We start from the raw sequence: 19806 nt of genomic DNA on the forward strand, positions 1-19806 counted from the left end.
ACAGAGGCAGATTGTTTTCCTGTACTAAGTAGGTATGAAGTCTAGTGTTCATTATGTTCTTGAAAAATTTTGGAAATATTGGCAGTAATTTGATGGGATGGTAGTTCTTTTCCAGTTTTCTACCCCCTATTTTGTGCTAATAAAGTTGATGTGTGAAGTAGAACAAGAGAGTATTTTTTGGATTGCTTCAGATGTGCGCTGTTTCACACACCCGGTTACCTTTTTGTCACTGTTTCAGTTACGACGAGGAATTGCAGTCGTGGTACTACTTCAACTTCAAGACCGGCGAGTCTCGGTGGGAGCACCCACTGGATGACGTGTATCGCCGGTTGGTGGTGAAGGGCCGCTCGGAGAGCATCAGCTCTGCAGGTCAGTGTGCCCGGCCTGCAGCTGTGGTAGAAGCCGCCTCAGGTATGTAGCAGCACTCACCACGGCTTTTGTTCCACCTAACACCTCTGTGCAAGCTGCCTTGTTTCACCACTAGTGGTATCACACAGAGTCTCCTTGGGTACACTGGAGAGTTCTGTCTATTATGTGTAGTATTTCAGTGACATGCTTTATCATCCAACAGTGGAAACTCCTGGATGTAAAAATAACAGTGCAAATTTGGATAGATTTCTACTCACCATGTAGAAGATGTGTTGAACAGCAGACAGGCACATTTAAGAGTAGACCATGCTATTGGACACAGTCCTCCTCCAAATACAGAAAACACACACACATTCATGCTTGCACGGCTCACACACACATAGTGGGTCATTGAGGTGTAACATATTATTCATACAATGAGATGTTCAATGTCCTTGATATCCGTTGACTAACAAAATATGTTGGTTGGTTAATGTAGTTGGTAAGTAGGAAGCACCTCACTTTTGGGAGGTTTTTTGATGGTTTGTGCATACTGGAATTATACTGATGTGCTGTTGGTGATGCGGGCTGCAGACTGGCACTTCTACGTGCTGGGTGGAGTCGTTTGCTTTGTGGGGTAAGAGAAGTTACAGTTGTACATACTTTAAGTTCAACTTGTTCCACTGGAACAAGAAAAATCTCTATTAGCATCTTGGAGGCAATGGATCAAAATCTACAGGGAAAAGCAGTGTCATTGTTCAAGGGTACTGAATAGGAGGACCCTTGCAGCATCAGTATTGTATGATAACTGCAAGAAAAAGTAAGAGAAGCAGGAAACCTGGCAAGGTACGGAAGTTACAAATTGACTGTTTCAATGGCTTATTGCCAACACCCCCATTAGGGAAATAAAGACAAAGGAAATGTTCCATCATATCTGGGCACAGTTGGGTATCAGTACCAACAAGCATCAAATATGCACGAAGTGTACCATGTTCTTTAATTTGAAAGTGATTAATATTTCAGGGCAATCACATGAAGTAGGTAGGAGTAAAGCGTTCTACATGCTGTATGTAAGGGATGATCAAACAGTGGGTATCTCATTCAGAAACTGCATTTGGATGTTGGGTGTTTGTCACAAGACTGTGATATGCCTCGTGTATGAAGAAGAAACTGTACTAACACTTGTCAGAATTTGACATCAGCAGCAGCATGCCATATCGAGACCAGTTTATCGTTTCTCAATACAGATGCTCGTGTCAGTAGGGATCCGTCAGCTATCGTGCAACTACAGAATCTTTGACTTCAGGAGGGCTGTACTCAAAGTCATGCAGTCAGTGGCCCCACATCTGTAGTGCCCGAGAGGAGAGATGTGTTGTTCAGCTGTGAAGGATTGTACAGCCACGGCCTGTACCAGACTTGTATGCAGCACGTCAAGTATGCTCACGGACAATGTATTGACACCTGGTGCAGTGCAAACTGTCAGTACAGTGAACATTGTTGCAGATCCCATCAGCATGTCACCATTGGTGCAATTGATGGCAATGCTGGACACGAGAGTGGCACCATGTTGTTGTTTCGCACTCAGCTTCACGATCCATGTATCCACATGTGGTAATTCTGAGGAGAACAAACAGAAACCCATGGCTTTCCTTTGTCGGAGGGGTGATGGTATGTACTGCTATTGGGCATACAACTGAAATCACCACTAATTCGGGGTGGTAGCATTACATTTCTGTTGTGTTAAGACCAGCACCTATGCCCTAGCTTTAAGGTGTACGTGAATTCGTGTTTTAGCAATATAACACAAGACTGCCTGTTGCACTTGCTGTCCCGACCTACCTCAATACAGAGGGTTTTAGGCTGTTGCCCTGGGCAGCAGTTCTCCATCTCTTTGACCAACTGAAAACATGAGGACACGGGTTTCCAAGTGACTGGCACACCGCCACTTGCCAGCCGTTATGGTTGATGAACACTGGCAAATAGTTGTGCAGCATGAAATGACATACCCGTATCTGTCATCTGAGCTCACTTCGACTCGACGCCCATCCAGATTAACACCACTGTTGCTGTCATAGGTGACGCCTCTGTAAACTAGTTTTCGCACCCTGTGTCTTCTCAAATCACCTACACAGTTCATGATGTCTCATTCCTAATATACTACATACACACAATAAGTAAAATTTCATTATGTGCTGTCCTTCCACGTATTGTAAGTTTCATGGCACAATTGCAGTTAGTATCTGTCAGGCATTCTGTAGAGTGACAAATGACACATAATATGAGTGAGTAAGTGACTGCTTTAAATTTGAACTAGACCACATAATGAACTATGGTAAAGTTGTAATTTGATAGAATTCTTGTCTATGTTATTGCACAGCTGTTCCACCATTTCATCATTAGAGTTGTAAAAAGTCCTAATATCCAGTTGAGAGGTCCAAGGCTGTTTATTACGCATGGAGGGAGGGGGAATAACTAAAGTCAGTGAAGTAAATGCAGATGACTCATCCAGGTAATATGTTTCTCTTTTGAGATTCTCATTGGAACTGTCTTTTATTTATTCTGCAAATGAAGAAGAAACAACTCTGCCTTTTTATGTACACTAACATTTTTGCAATAAACAAAATCAAAGTTGATTCTGACTTGTAGTTTACACAGTGCTCATGGGGCAGGGCTCAATGTCTGTGGCTGACCTGAGCACTTACAGTTACTTGGGGAGATACCTCGGCATATGAAACATAAATTTTGTATTCACTGACAAAAGAAATCGCTACTCCGAGAAGGAGTTGTGGAACATAAACAAAAGTTGGTAGGTTTGTTTCTACATCTGAAGGATGACGTCTATTCAGATTTCACACCAATCGCATAAGGGTGTCAGCAGTAGTGCCATTATGAGGAAACAAATCAGGTTTGCTTTAAATACACACTGTAATTGTCATGAGTGTTTGTTACTTTTGAGACTGGACATGGTCACTTGATTTTAGTCAAGAGTGCCTTTAAGGTGATGTAGATGTCATCATTAGCAGCTCACTGAGTTCAAACAAGGTTGTGTAATAGGGCTACAAGAAGCTGGATGTTCCTTCTATGACACTGCAGAAAGACTTGGCAAGAATGTAGCCACTGTATATGACTGCTGGTAGCGATGGTCATGAGAACGTACGGTCACAAGAAGATTGGGCTCTGGACACCCATCTGGCATTACTCAGAGGGAAGACCATTGTGTTCGGCATATGGCTGTGTCCCATTGTACCACATCTGCAACAGCAATTTGAGCAGCAGTCGTCACCACAGTGACACAGTGAACTGTTACAGATCAATTACTTCTAGGACAGTTCTGAGCCAGATGACCTGGAGCACACATTTCACTGACCCCAAACCACCTCCATCTGTGAATTCAGTTGTGTCATTGGAGGGCAACATGGGGTCTGTTGTGTTTTTTGATGAAAGCTGATCCTGCATTGTTACCAGTGATTGCTGTCTTTGGGTTGGGAGGAGGCTATTTGAATACCTGGACCCAACCTGTCTTGTGTCTGGACACATTGTACCTAAACCTGCTGTCATAGTCTGAGGCGAAATTTCATGCGACAGCACCCTGGCTGCAAAATTGTGCATCAGTTTGGTGATTCGACCTGTTGTGCTTGCCATTCATTAACAGCATTCCTGGCGGTGTTTTCCAACAGGATAACACTCACTCACATATCCCTGTTGTAACCCAACATGCTCTACAGAGTGTCGACAAGTTGTCTTGCCGTGCTCCATCACCAGATCTGTCTCCAATCGAGCACGTATGGGATATCATTGTATGACAACCCCAGCATCATCCACAACCAGCATTGACCTTCCGTGTATTGACTGACCAATCATAACAGGCATGGGAGTCTCTTCCACAAACTGACATACACCACCTGTACAACACAGTGCATACATGTTTGCATGCTTTCATTGAAAATTCTGATGGTTACACCAGTTATTAATGCACTGGCATTTCACATTTGCAGTGGCTTGTCTTGCGCTTACATTAACCTGTGATCCTGCAATGTTAATCTCTTAAATATGTTACCTAGACAAATGGATATCCAGAATTTCATTACTCTAGATTAATCATTTTTTGGTGTTGTGTTTTGCTTTCCATCAATATATACTGATAGACATGCAAAAATAATCAATTATTATTTGTTTTTCCATATTAAGTTTACTGGACATAAAAGGTACTTTTCGCCAAATGTGTTTTGCTTTTTATTTATAAAGCATCTTCTGGAAATGTGGATACATAAAGCATCTGTATGCGTAAAACAGTATTTCTTTATCAAATAAACTTGTAATTTTCTTACTGTATGTTTGCCTCTTATTTATATGTTCTGCAAACCACCAATTTTTCCTTCTTTGTTAATGGATATTGAGGTCAAAGTTTTTTGCTGTTTCGGATTCCACTTTTTCTGTTGCCGCATATATGTTATTTCCATTTCACCTCAATTTTATAAAACTTCACAAGAGGAAAGTACTGTAGTTTTATGTGTTCTGCACCCAGCACAATGTTTGTGTTTGTTTGTTCCTTTTCTGTGTAGATTGTACATGTTGCCATGTGAGAATACAAATTTGTTATTGTGTGTGTGTGTGGGATTGATGCAAGTGTAAATGACGTCATGATGTCTCAGATGTTCATCGAAGATGTTAGTTCAAGAGGGGGGGTGGGGGGGGGGGAGGAGTAGTGGTTCAAGTTTTGTGAGGGGAGGAGGATGGGGGAAAGCAACTGGGAGGAGATAATAGTGGTGAATGGGAACTAGTGGGGTGAGAAAGGGAGGGGGCGGGGAGGTTAGTGAGTGGATGATACAGGTAAAGGTGTGGTGATGCGTCTGTATTTAAGTGGTCTAGTAATTTAAAAGGTGTGTGGTTTGCCAGGTTGGCCAGATCACTTATGAGGTTTTTTTTCTGTTATGGTTTCTGTATATAAGGTAAGAAGGTGTTTCTTGTTGTTTATCCTTATTATTTCCATGTCTGTGTCTATCGTACTAATGTTATGTTGGCATTGTTGTAAATGTTTGGTGAAATTGGGTGATTTATCTTGTACTACCATGCTCTTGCATACCCTTTGTATCTGGTGTCAAATTTTCTCATGGTTTTAAACTACATGTCTTCTATCATATACTGTATATGTTACATTTTAGTTGGTATGTGCTTGATTCCTAATATAGATCTGCTTTATCAATTGATTTTGTAAAGTATTTTTTACTTGAATTATTGGTTTGCAAAGAAGTGTGCAAAAATAAATTTCCCCCAGATTGGCTTTGCTCATCATATTCCTGTATCGAACAAAATCAATTTTTTTTCGCATCTTTGTTTTACTCCTGCTAATTTTGCAATGAATGTATCACTTTGGTGACATGAATTTTGATTGTGCTTTACCACTACTGGCACCTGAACAATTTGTAATATGTTTGTTACCGTTACCTCATACGTGGCATACTAACCAAGATACTGAGTCGATGTCATCATACCCCTTCTGCAATCAAAATGCCAGTTGCATTTAATTGATAGTGATGTTAACTTTACAGGTGCTTGCAAGACTTAAGACTCTGCCGAGAGGTCATTAAAAGGCCAAAAACAGGTTTACGTGATATTAGGGAACAACAGTTTTGCCATCAACCAAGACACCAGTTGCTGTTTGGGATGGGGGATGGCATACAGAGTACCTATGATATTCCCTGAGCAATTAGGGTTGAACACCATCATGAGGAGCACAGGAAAGCGAAGTGAAAAGGGGGGGGGGGGTGTTGGGTTGGGGGCAGATGCATCTCAAATAAAGTAACTTTGTGATTGGCAAATTTCAGTGGCAGGGGACTTGCCAGCATGCAGGTAGCCACTCTTGACACGGCTCTGCACATACCTATATGTACATCTGTACTGTGCAAACCTCTCTGAAGTGCGTGGCAGAAGGAATTTTACACTGTATGCGGAAGAGTATTATGCTCTTCTTCTAGTAGCAGATAGCAAGGGTCGCTGAAGGGGTGAAGTGTTCCTAGTGATTGGAAAAATGTGCAAGTCACTCCTGTTTTCTAGAAGGGCAGTCCAGCAGATGCATAGAGCTATAGGTATGTGTCTCTCATGTCAATAAGTTAAACAATTTTGGAACAAGAAATACACTAGCAGGTTATGACGTACATGGAGGACGAAAATTTCCTCTATAGGGATCAACAATGTGATCATGGATTTCACTAAATACCTCATTATGCATCCATCTGCTGGCATCAATCCACAGCTTTCAGAATATCATGTGGGAAAAGTGCAACATCTCTTTCATGTGATTGATGATTTTAGAATCCATGCTGAGTAGAATGGAGGATGTTATTCTCTTTGAGACACTTCATCATATTTCAGCTCAGCATATGTTTGAAGATTGTACAACAAACTGATGTTGAGGATATTGGTCAGTAGTTTTGTGAATCACTTCTGCTGCCATTCTTGTCATTGGGTGTGACCCATGCTTTCTTTCAACTATTGGGCATAGTTTTTTTCCAATCAACTGAAATAGTAGCAAGTTTTTTCAGCTGACACCACATTGGGCAACTAGGGTATCGATGATAATGAAGAGACGGTGAGGACAACAAAACACCCAGTCCCCAAGTGGAGAAAATCTCCAGCTGGGAATCAAACTAGGGCCCACTGCATGGCAATCAGATGTGCTGACCACTCAGTGAAGGAGCAGCCTTTGTTCGATGGATGTATGGTATATTATACTTAAAAGAGGGGCTAACTCAGTTGCAAATTCTGTGTGTAATTTGTGTGGGATTCAGTTGGGCTCTGTAGCTTTGTTGAATTTTAGCAATTTAGCACTCTGGACTGAGCAGCCAGAGATAGGGATTTTGTGTGTGTATGTGTGTGTGTGTGTGAGAGAGAGAGAGAGAGAGAGAGAGAGAGAGAGAGAGAAAGTTGTACTTGTTTGTGTGAATATGTGTGTGGTTTTCTATTCTGATGAAGGCTTTAGCCAAAAGCTCAAAATGTGTAACAGTCTTTTTGTTGTGCCTGCCTGCAACTCAGCATGTTTAAGGTGAGTGGTAATCTATCCTTTCCAAAATGGTGGGTTCTGTGTTATGTAGCAGAAGTTTAGGTATGTCCTTTTATCCCCAATATTTAGCAAAGCCTGTCAACAATTTTCTGGGAACTCAATTTTTCTAAATGAAGTATTTCATTAATTAACAAATTATTCTAGTATAAGTACATATTATTTGGAAGCAGAACAATCAGAGCTACTAGACAGCAGCACTGGATGTTTGAAAGGATTGTATTCTAATATTTGAATGTTCTGGAAACTGGCCATTTTGGATAAAGGTAACTTTTTTATGCATTTTAACAAAAGATAAGATGTTGATAAGAAAGAAGAGATTGAGGGCTTTCAGATAAGGTATGTCAATCATAAAACAAATAACTATCAGCAGTGTCAAATTTTGGAGTACACATAGTTTTCACAAATTGTACATGTTGAATATCTCATTAAATAAAAAGTTTCTATATGAACTGTTTATATTGTTAACATCAGTAATATGTAAGTTATGGAATGAACAGGAAGACTCAGAAAAATATACCAGAGATAAGAATCTATATATTTCATATACCAATATACGAGTGTTGTTTGAAAAGTTCTCATAACAGAATAGAAAAAAAGTACTTACATCACTGAAACTTTTTTTATTTTTCAATGTAGTCTCCTTGTAGATTAATGCACTTGGTCCAATGATGTTCTGGTGCCTTGATCCCCTCTCAGAAATGAGTTTCCTCCAGGCCTGCAAAATATTTGTCAAATCCGGCTATCAATTCTTCGTTTCAAGTGAATCTTTGTCCACCAAGAAAAATTTTCAGTTTTGGGGACAGATGGAAGTCTGACAGAGCCATATCAGGTGAATAAGGTGGGAGTGGCAACAATTCATACATTATTTCTTGTAATTTTGCAATGGTGATGGCACATGTGTGTGGGCGCGCATTGTCTTGATGGAAGATGACTTTCTTCCTCGCTAAACCTGGCCTTTTTCACGTATCTTTTGTTGAAATTTGTCCACGAAGTTAGCATAGTATTCTCCAGCAATTGTTTGCCAAGTGGGGAGTTAATCTACAAACACTTCGCATCCCAAAACGCTGATGCCATGACCTTTCCCGCAGAAGGAATTGTCTTTGCTTTCTTTGGTGGTGAAGAATCAGCATGTTTCCACTGCTTTGTTGGTTTTATTGTCTCTGGGGTATAGTAGTGCACCCAAGTTTCATCTGTGGTTACAAACCGGCGCAAAAAATCTTGTTCATTTCTCCTAAAATGGGCCAAACATTGTTCCGATATGTATGTCCATTCTCATGCGTTTTTGATCCAGCATCAAGAGTCACAGCACCCATCTTGCAGGTAATTTTTTCATTTCTAATTCTTCACTTAAAAGGTGGTATACCATTGCAGATGAACTGGCAAGTGTGAGCAATTTCAGGCACTTTCAATTGGTGATCCTCCATGACCATTTTGTGCACTTTTGCAGTGATATCTGGAGTAGTGACACATCTTGGCTGACCATTGCGCGGATCATCATCTAAGCTCTCCTGACCCAATTTAAATTCATTTGGCCACTTGGTGACAGTTGAATATGAATCAGCAGTTCCCCAGTGTATTCTGAAATTGGCATGAATGTCCTATGCTTTCATACCTTTCCTTACAAACTACTTAATCACTGCTCGAATCTCGATTTTTCCCATCTTCGCAAATCACTACGCGGGAACAAAAACAGAGCCACCTCACTGCCACAACTGTCTTCCAAGAGCACTGATGTGGCACGTGTTTACAGGCAACAGTCCAATGAATGTCACGTGAACAGCTCGTTGTGCTAGCGCTGACCTCTCATGGTGATTCCGAGAACTTTTCAAACCACCCTCGTACTTTATATATGTATTACATACAGAATGTAGAGCAGAAAAGGTACAAAAGTAGTATTTCTATCAGGAGTGCTATTACTGCAAGTGGGGCTGTTTCACCTTCTTCTGTTTCACAGTCAGAGGAATGGTTGTTTTAATTTCTTTACCAATGCGGCACTTTTAGTGCTACATCTCTAAGTTTCATGTACTGCAGAACATTTTCACGTGCACACACTGCCACATAAAACATGAGTGTGTTATCATCATTATCATGTTGTAACAGTCCTGTGCTCTGAGATTGAAATGGTGTGCAGCTTTCATTTCTTCACTGCTAAAATGTGTTTGAAAAGTCCAGTAGCTTTGTTTTAAAAGTTTCTTGAAATAACAAGTTACTAGCAACTTACCCCTGCTTTGCATGGGTAGCACTAAGCATCAACGACTGGACGACTTGCCTGCTGTATCGATAAGTTTGTTTATGAGCTGTTGAGTGGATTATGCTTAAAATTCAGATAACAATGTTAGGAAACTGAATACAATCAGGTTCTTATAAGTGAAACGATTTAAGCAGTGCACCACAGGAAACTTCTTAGGAGGAATGAATGTTATCTGTTCCATATTTAATTGGTGGTTGTAGTGGTATCATGATTTAATTGCATCTGTGTTTGATTCAATGGAAGTAGAAAGCTGAAAGTTGTCACTACTGTGCTGCTGAAAATCTTTATAAAAACCAAGCAGCACTGCATCATATGCTAAAGTATCTTATCAGAAAAATTTTAATTTTTGTATAAAAAAATTAAATCCACAAATTCTAGATTCACATGTTTATTCACTATGCAGTTGTTCACGAACAGTTGCTTATAATACTTTAAGAAACTCACTGCCCATTGTCCAAAGAACATGCAGTGAATTGTGAATGTGAGCTGTGATTGGAAAACTAAGGGAAGCAGAAATTGATAGCCTGAAATTGTCAAAGTACGCCCCACAGCTGTCCGTAGAAGTCTTTCAAAATCTTTTGTAGTAATTTTCACGGAATTCCTGAATCCTGTTCCATCCTCTGTTTTTAAGGTGTGAGGAAGATCTTACCCATGTCTGTCTTTAAGAAGCCAACAAATTCACCAATGTTTATGAGCAATGCTGGTACTTTCCAGTTGGTGTGCTTCAGATTATTAGATGCACATGAAATGTAGCTTAATTTCAAAGTGTGCAAATAAATAATATTCAATTATTAAACACAAATTTCCGTTGTGATTTGCCAACTTCTGAGTTATGAGACTTCTTCAAAGAATACTCCTGTGTCTTGGGATGTTCTCCAGGCCTAATACTTAGGTGGTGTTGTCCATGTGACTGGATAATGTTGCTACACAGATGACTCCTTCATTAGTGGTAGCTCATTACCTGCATTTTTTCCTTTCTCAGTATAATTTACTACTTTTGTAATATTCATAGTGTAATGATACTACTGGGCAACTGTGATTAGCCTACATTCCTTCATAATTTGTACTCTGGAAGTACATATAAAAATGATATTTGTGTATCACAAAAGTGTTGGAAATTAAATCAGAAGTCCTATTAATTTATGGAATTTTTGGAAATTTTTTCTCACATAAATGGTACAAAATGTCAGTAGTTTCCATCATAGTCTTGAAGTAACACTAACCTCAGTTTCAGAGCAGTTACTTATTGGATTTTGTGTCTTGCATTGACTTGTGATGATATGCAGTGAGGCCTAGCAGATGTCATCATCTCTATGCACAGCAGCCTTCCCATACCGTCAAGCCACTCTGCTCTGCAGGAACTCTGCAAATAATTACTGTGTGAGGCTTTCTTTATTAGCGCAAATATTTCTCAGGAGTTCTTTGCCTTGTGGACAGTGGAAAAGTCTCGGTCACCAACAAAAGAAATCTTTCTTTGATGGTAGAACATCCTTAGTAATTTGTAAAGATCAGTCAAAAACGAATGCCCCTCCCACTTTCTTTTTTTTTTTTTTTTTGTGTCAAGAATTTCAAATGCAACTACATAAGTTGAAAACCACAACTCTGATGATTAATTTATGATTTTTCCATATAATGTCTGTCTGTTTCTACAGTTTTGTTCCGTCTTTTAACAAGAATGTGTCTTCCATTGTGGTAAAATGCATAGTCCTGCTTCTGAAAATATTGACACACAGACGTTTTCACAGCCTCCTCATCTTTAAAGTGAATCCGCTGACTTGCTTGTTTTAGCAGCCCAAACATATAGAAGTCTGATCATGTCAGTTCAGGACTGTATTGGGGATGAGGCAAAACTTCCCATACTTTTTTCATAATCTCTTCAGTGGTGTGATGACAAAAGAAGAACATCTGCCATAGCCCTTGTTGGACAAAGTCACTGAAGACGTGCTTTAAGCTGTCTAAGGTTTCTGACGTATTGAACAGAATGTATTGTGTGTCACTGCTCCAAAATATCGACCATAATCGCACCCTCTGCATCCCAGAATACTGTAGCTATAACGTTTACTGCCCATTGCACAGTTTTGAACTTCTTCTTCTTTGATGAGTTTCTGTGATGCCATTCCACAGTTCATTTTGCCACGATAAGCTGCGTCAATTGACATGTCACTATGTACCCTGCTTGGAACTAAGTCAGCAGCACCTTGTTCATTCTTGGACACATTGTGAATGTTATTCACACCTATTCCAGAATCACTGCCACTGTCTGACATGGATATACGAGTTCTTCTGGAACATTAGAATTGTCCGAATGGTAGTCATCACCGCCTTAATCAAACTGCTCTGAAGTCAGCATCACCATTCTTTTGCTTCTTTGTGACATATGTGATATCTCTCTGTTAGTAACCATCTGTGAATAATGAGATATTTAATAAATAAGTAGTGTAACACCAAAAAACACTTTTTTAAAGTAATCTCCATCTATCTCATGGAGGAAAAATCTTACCTTTATAGTAATATCCAAATGTGAGACAATGTGACTGATGTGTGTGCATGAGTAAAACCATACTGTTGTGGAAATGTAACAGTGATGTCCACACAATATCAAGTTCAACTGACAAATGAAATATTATGTCAAATTAACAATGCAGGTGTGCCCACTATACAGGGTGATTCAAAAAGAATACCACAACTTTAGGAATTTAAAACTCTGCAATGACAAAAGGCAGAGCTAAGCACTATCTGTCGGCGAATTAAGGGAGCTATAAAGTTTCATTTAGTTGTACATTTGTTCGCTTGAGGCACTGTTGACTAGGCGTCAGCGTCAGTTGATGCTAAGATGGCGACCGCTCAACGGAAAGCTTTTTGTGTTATTGAGTACGGAAGAAGTGAATCGACGACAGTTGTTCAGCGTGCATTTCGAATGAAGTATGGTGTTAAACCTCCTGATAGGTGGTGTATTAAACGTTGGTATAAACAGTTTACAGAGAATGGGTGTTTGTGCAAAGGGAAAAGTTCTGGACGGCCGAGAACGAGTGATGAAAATGTAGCACGCATCCAGCAAGCATTTGTTCGCAGCCCAGGAAAATCGACTCGCAGAGCTAGCAGAGAGCTGCAAATTCTACAATCAACTGTATGGAGAGTCCTACGAAAAAGGTTAGTTATGAAACCTTATCGTCAACTACCCGAGGTGATGGATTGGTCGCCAGGCAGCCCGTGACAAGAGCACTTCATCACTGGCCTCCAAGAAGCCCTGATCTTACCCCCTGCGATTTTTTCTTATGGGGGTATGTTAAGGATATGGTGTTTCGGCCACCTCTCCCAGCCACCATTGATGATTTGAAACGAGAAATAACAGCAGCTATCCAAACTGTTATGCCTGATATGCTACAGAGAGTGTGGAACGAGTTGGAGTATCGGGTTGATATTGCTCGAGTGTCTGGAGGGGGCCATATTGAACATCTCTGAACTTGTTTTTGAGTGAAAAAAAAAACTTTTTAAATACTCTTTGTAATGATGTATAACAGAAGGTTATATTATGTTTCTTTCATTAAATACACATTTTTAAAGTTGTGGTATTCTTTTTGAATCACCCTGTATGTTGAGAAATCTTATATGTGCCAATGAGGTGGATGTAATAATACATAATACATCAGAAGATAAAGCATCATTGTAACATGTAACTTTACATAGACTACTATCAGCTATCTTATACTGACCAAGTCAGTATCTATCTGATACAAATGTTAGAGTAAGGCACATTTTACATTCCTGACTCCAAGCTTTCATTTATACATTGTGGGAGTGGCTAACAAGGTATTCTTTTACTTTGTGTATAAATATTTCAGGATTCTCAATTTTCTCCTCATGCCCACTGGCAAGTAGTTATAGATTTTAGCACCAGAATGTAAAACTCCATTTTGAACCTAGAGAGGAATGCAAGATCTATATGGAAATTATTTTTACTTCTGGCATTGTGATTATGAATTGCTGAATTCATGCTAAATTTATTGTTACCAACCAACACAGCAAAAGCGGTATACTCCATATGTGAAGTACTATAGGAAAAAAAAGTGCAAGAAAACTACAGTAGCCGTGAAATTAAATCGTGTGGAAAGTTATAAATAATCATACAGGCACACATAATAAAGCAAGTAATAAATTCAAAATAAAATACAGAAATGATAGTGTTGACAATCCACTTCTAACAGATAATGCATTTACTAACAAAGAGATAGAGGGGCTGGCCAGTACTTACCTCAGCTCAGTACAGCCGATAGATACACATAAAACAGAACTGAAAATTTAAGTTCCTAGCTTTCGGAACAAATGTTCCTTCATCGGGGAGGAGAGAGGGGAAAGAAAGGGAAGAAGGGAAAGGAGATTCAGTTACTCAGAACCCAGGTTATGAAGCAACAGGGAAAGGAAAATAGGGAGGGTAGCAAGGATGGAGGCATGGTTGTCAGAGGGAAGCCAAAGATATTCTACTGTAAGTACTGTGCCAGCTTCAAACCAAAGAGGATGCATACAGAAGTAAAGAGATATATAGTATAAAGATAAACACAACTATGTAGGATGAAAAGATGCGTGAATGGCTAAAGAGGAAAGGGAAAGAGGAGAAGACTGAAGAGTGAATGGGAGTGAGGTTGTTTAACGTAGGTTCAGTCCAGGGGGATGGCGGGATGAAAGGATGTGTTGGAGTGCAAGTTCCCATCTCCGCAGTTCAGAGGGACTGGTGTTGGGTGGGAGAAGCCAAATGGCACGTACAGTGTAGCAGGTTCCTAGGTCCCTAGAATTATGCTGGAGGGCATGCTCTGCTACTGGGTATTGGGCATCTCCTAGGCGGACAGTTCGTCTGTGTCCATTCATGCGCTCAGCCAGTTTAGTTGTTGTCATGCCGATGTAAAAGGCTGTGCAGTGCAGGCATGTCAGTTGATAAATGACATGTGTAGTTTCACACGTAGCCCTGCCTTGAATTCCTTATCACACTTACCAACTTCATCCTCACCCATAATTACTTCACTTTTGAGGGCCAGACCTACAAACAAATCAGGGGAACGGCCATGGGAACCAGGATGGCTCCGTCCTATGCCAACCTCTTCATGGGCCGCATGGAGGAGGCTTTCCTGAAGACCCAACAGCTGCTTCCCCTGGCCTGGTATAGGTTTATAGATGACATCTTTGTGGTCTGGACTCATGGTGAAGAAACACTCCTTAATTTCCTCCATAACCTCAACTCCTTTTCGAATCTGAATTTCACCTGGTCCTTCTCCAAAACCCAAGCCACCTTCCTGGATGTTGACCTTCATCTTGTTGAAGCTCACATCCACACCTCTGTCCATATCAAACCCACAAACAAACAACAGTACCTTCACTTTGATAGCTGCCATCCTTTCCACATCAAACGCTCCCTTCCCTACAGCCTAGGTATTCGTGGCAAACGTATCTGCTCCAGTGATGAATCCCTCAACAATTACACCAATAACCTGACCAGTGCTTTCCTCTCCCGCAACTATCCTGCAGACCTTGTCCACAAACAGATTTCCCGAGCAATACATTCCTCCCCGTCCAACAACAACGTTCCTACCCCCAGACCACACAGAAGCATCCCCCTTGTCACCCAATATTATCCTGGCCTCGTAAAAACATCAACAAATTACTCCGCCAGGGATATGACTTTCTCAAGTCAACCTCCGTAACATCCTTGTTAAACCCTACAATATTCCCAGACTACCTTCTCTACCCAGCGGTTCCTACCCCTGTAACCGACCCCGCTGCAAAACCTGCCCCATGCATCCCCCCACAACCACCTACTCCAGCCCCGCTACTGGCAAAACATACACAATTCAAGGCAGGGCTACGTGTGAAACTACACATGTCATTTATCAACTGACATGCCTGCACTGCACAGCCTTTTACATCGGCATGACAACAACTAAACTGGCTGAGCGCATGAACGGACACACAGAGGAACTGTCCGCCTAGGAGATGCCCAATACCCAGTAGCGGAGCATGCCCTCCAGCATAATTCTAGGGACCTAGGAACCTGCTACACCGTATGTGCCATTTGGCTTCTCCCACCCAACACCAGTCCCTCTGAACTGCGGAGATGGGAACTTGCACTCCAACACATCCTTTCATCCCGCCATCCCCCTGGACTGAACCTACGTTAAACAACCTCACTCCCATTCACTCTTCAGTCTTCTCCTCTTTCCCTTTCCTCTTTAGCCATTCACGCATCTTTTCATCCTACATAGTTGTGTTTATCTTTATACTATATATCTCTTTACTTCTGTATGCATCCTCTTTGGTTTGAAGCTGGCACAGTACTTACAGTAGAATATCTTTGGCTTCCCTCTGACAACCATGCCTCCATCCTTGCTACCCTCCCTATTTTCCTTTCCCTGTTGCTTCATAACCTGGGTTCTGAGTAACTGAATCTCCTTTCCCTTCTTCCCTTTCTTTCCCCTCTCTCCTCCCCGATGAAGGAACATTTGTTCCGAAAGCTAGTAACTTAAATTTTCAGTTCTGTTTTATGTGTATCTATCGGCTGTACTGAGCTGAGGTAAGTACTGGCCAGCCCCTCTATCTCTTTGTTAGTATTTGTTTCACATCTTTATATGAGATTTTCCATTAATCATTTAGATAATGCATTTAATCATTATTGTATTAATATAGCTCAAAATCTGATCATGAGTAAATGTAATCCAAACACAAAAACATGAGCTCCAATACTTGACATAACAATGTATGTACATCCAGTAACACCCAAAGAAGTACAAAGGGCTATCAGTAAATGACTAGTGGATTTGATGGTATCCTAGACAAAATTATTAAATATAGTTCTGATAATATTGTCTCTCAACTTGTTGACAAAAACAGTTACTCATTTGCAACAAAATTCTTTTCATGTGGACCCAGTTTATAAAAGTGGTGACATGTCTGACAGTAGAAACTTCATCATACCACTATCACTATTATCTCTATATTCAAAAACAATTGAAAGAATAAGGTATGATAGATGACTAGACTTTCTAAACAAAAACAAAGTTCTTGTTAAGACACAGATTGGTTTACCACTGTTACCAATAAGGCTGACAAGATATAGAAATCTATTAACATCTTTCAGTACCTGTTGCACTGTAAATTGAGTAGGTACATTTCCACTTTTTATGGACATTGTTTCTATCACTGTGTATTTGTCTACAAAACTGGCCATTCTGTCCAGCTTGGTAGACATTAGTTGTAAATTTTGTGGTGATCCTGTCAGAAGAACAAAGTCATCAGCAAAACACAGATCCATAAGGCCGCATTGTTCATTAAGACATATGTCAATGTTGGAGTCTTCCAGAGTTTTTTCTCATTATGAAAAATACAACTAATATGAAAAGGAATGGTGACACAATGCATGCTTGTCTCACACATGTCAGAAAGCTAAAGAAAGGAATGTCCCATCTTCTGGTTCTTATTCATCAACTAGAATATAGATAACAAGTTTCTGAGAGCATTGATGATATGGTCAGGAATTCTTTATTAGCCTTCAATATTCCACAAATTTCTAGGTGTATAATGTCAAATGCTTTTTTAGATCAATAAACTTTAGGTGCAATGGACGGTTGAATTCTATACATTGTTCACCTACGTTTCACACAACAAGTATTTGCTTGGAGCAGGATCTCCCACTTTGAAAGCCAGCCTGTTCTTATCATAGTTGACAATCTGCTGCTTCTTGTATCCTTTTTAGAAGAAGAAGGCAAAAAGAGACCTGGCACCAAGAGAAATGTGGTACCTCTTCAATTTGTATGTTTGGTTAGAGTGGGTTAGTTAGTTACATTTTCCACACATCATTTTGTATATATATTTTTGCACCATACAAATAAATGCAGCCTATTAATTGAAATTTGTAATGTGTCAACAGGAGAGGAAGACTCGAAGACGTCACTGAAAGAAGAACTGAGGAGCTACGAGGAAGGGTTGGGTTCTGAAGGACTGGGCAGTACAGGTGCAAAACCAACTGGCATCACCTACTCAAAGAAGAGCTCCATACAACTGGTGGGTTTCTCCAACGTATGTGACATTCTTTGTTATTAGCTGTGCCAGTGTGATATGGAATAAGTATGTAATATTGTTTTCTGTTTCTTTTTAATGTTCAGGCACCACTGAAGAAATCACCCCTGTCTCCAGTTGTTGCACTTCCTGGTACCATGGTAGCGACCGGTGGACGGGTTCAAACAGCAACGCCAGGCGGGCGTGCGGAACCACTGAGAGTAGACCTCCGCTCACCTTCTGACAGGTATAACAATAGCATTGTTGATTGTAATGGCAAAATTAATTCCCACCTGGACCAAAGACATTTGGTAATTGCTGATCCCATGTAAGTAAAATAAATTGTTAAGTTTTTTCCCCATTTGATCCATAAACTAAATGAACTTGGTGATGATTAATTTAGAGGAATCATACGACAATATACTGAGGTATAAAATATGGAACTCAACTCTCTAATTATGAAAACGCAAATGCGTATGGTAATCATGTGAGCAGTATACAAATAGGAGATGTGGTTTAGAACAAAGGGCGGATACAACAGGATAGTACATTTTCATCATAATTCTTCATTACACCCACAGAAACTGTAGTGAAGTATATTGGAAAAAGGAGTGCTAAATGCTTTCGTCAAGCAGATGATGTCGCCATTTGGGGCCATACTAAGTCGTAGGTACCGACAACATTGAGCCTGAGGAACCCCAAGCTCAAAGAGTTTGGGTTATCTGGGAACTGAAACAAGATGTCAGCAGTGTGAATGAGTAGAACAGCCACTCCGTGTAACTTATTTGTGGAGGGAAAGAAGATCAAGAGAATAAATAATTTCATGTATCTTGATAGTGGCAGGCAATGGAAGAAGGGATATTCCCTGCTGTATTTGAAAAATGTCAGAGGGGTCCTTCATGAAATAATTCTGATATTGTGGGGTGCAGATCTGAAATTACTGACTTGTTTATCTGGAGTACATTTGCCCTATCTGGATCTTCTTTCTTCTTTTTGTGGACTTCCACTGTTTAGGTATACAATTTTGCTTTGACAGTTGCATTATTACTAGTTTATAGGCAGTTCAGCATCCACTCTCTAACAGGTTTCAGAGCAGACACTCCAGCTGAACTAATTCCTCTTTCTTTTCATGGTGTAGTCCATAGTCAAGGCATGTGCTGTTCCATGGAGCACAGCTAGTCTCCAAGGCAGAGGCACAATTGCGTCGAGTAACCGCCAAACTAGTAAGCATCGCAAAGTGTGACGAAACTGCCAGCGCCACCTCCTTCTTGCACAAAAGCTGCATCCATCATGCTTTCCAACATGCACAAACAATACAAATTGTCCACACAATATGCATATCCAAACTCCCTAAACCTACTAATGACTATTAACTGTATGTTTGGTGATTGTCATTCATCAGTACTGTAAACATTGTGCAACACATCACTTCACACCTCAGAGTGTCAGTCTTGAATTTCTGAACAGAGTATCCAAAGGACCCAAAATCTTCTGTCTAATGCAAAGTCTTGTCTGGGATAAAGTATGTTTCTCTAAGAGCTGCACGGACTATGTTCAAAACTTTCCATCTGCCTGTCATGTCCTGTAGTCTAGAGAGCTTCGCCATAACCAAAAGGCATGTAAGTCAACTACAGGCTTGTAAAATTAAATCCCATAGATCTGCTCTACAAAAGACCAGGGGAGACAAGATCAGAAATAATCACATAGGGAGAGGCTTGCAGGCGGAAGTGACCTCTTGCAGCTTCTCACTGTGACATGGAATGTAGTCAGTTTTGCAGTAGACAACTTAATTCCTCTAAGCAAAAGTAAAAAGCACTATACAGATCTTCTAATTGAAGAGAGTCAGTACGCAAAAGACGAAGAAGGTAAAACTGAATAAATTGTTATAAATATGATTGTTACTGTAGGGAAGTGAACAGTACATTAGCTAAAATGTAATATGAGCATTACGATAGAGGAAGTAAATGGCACATTAGCTAAAATGTTAAGAATGGCTGATCATGTGGTCCTGCAAATATTCCTGTGGCATTATTGAAAGCTGGATGACACCATGTGAAGAAAAGATATAGCATCTTATAAACAACTGTTGTCAACATGCTGAAATTCA

At 40.3% G+C, this 19806-nt stretch overlaps 1 protein-coding gene across 1 annotated transcript in view; it reads left to right on the forward strand.

Annotated features, from left to right (window-relative positions):
* The window catches only part of LOC126210459 (centrosomal protein of 164 kDa), a 644242-nt gene that overhangs the window by 423627 nt on the left and 200809 nt on the right, over positions 1–19806 (forward strand). Inside the window, exons 3-5 of the mRNA XM_049939692.1 lie at positions 239–369; positions 17572–17705; positions 17807–17946. Of these exons, the coding sequence (XP_049795649.1) occupies positions 239–369; positions 17572–17705; positions 17807–17946 (405 nt within the window). The remainder of the gene's footprint in view (positions 1–238; positions 370–17571; positions 17706–17806; positions 17947–19806) is intronic.

Source organism: Schistocerca nitens, chromosome 10 (genome assembly GCF_023898315.1).
Source record: "Schistocerca nitens isolate TAMUIC-IGC-003100 chromosome 10, iqSchNite1.1, whole genome shotgun sequence".
Classification (NCBI taxonomy): domain Eukaryota; kingdom Metazoa; phylum Arthropoda; class Insecta; order Orthoptera; family Acrididae; genus Schistocerca; species Schistocerca nitens.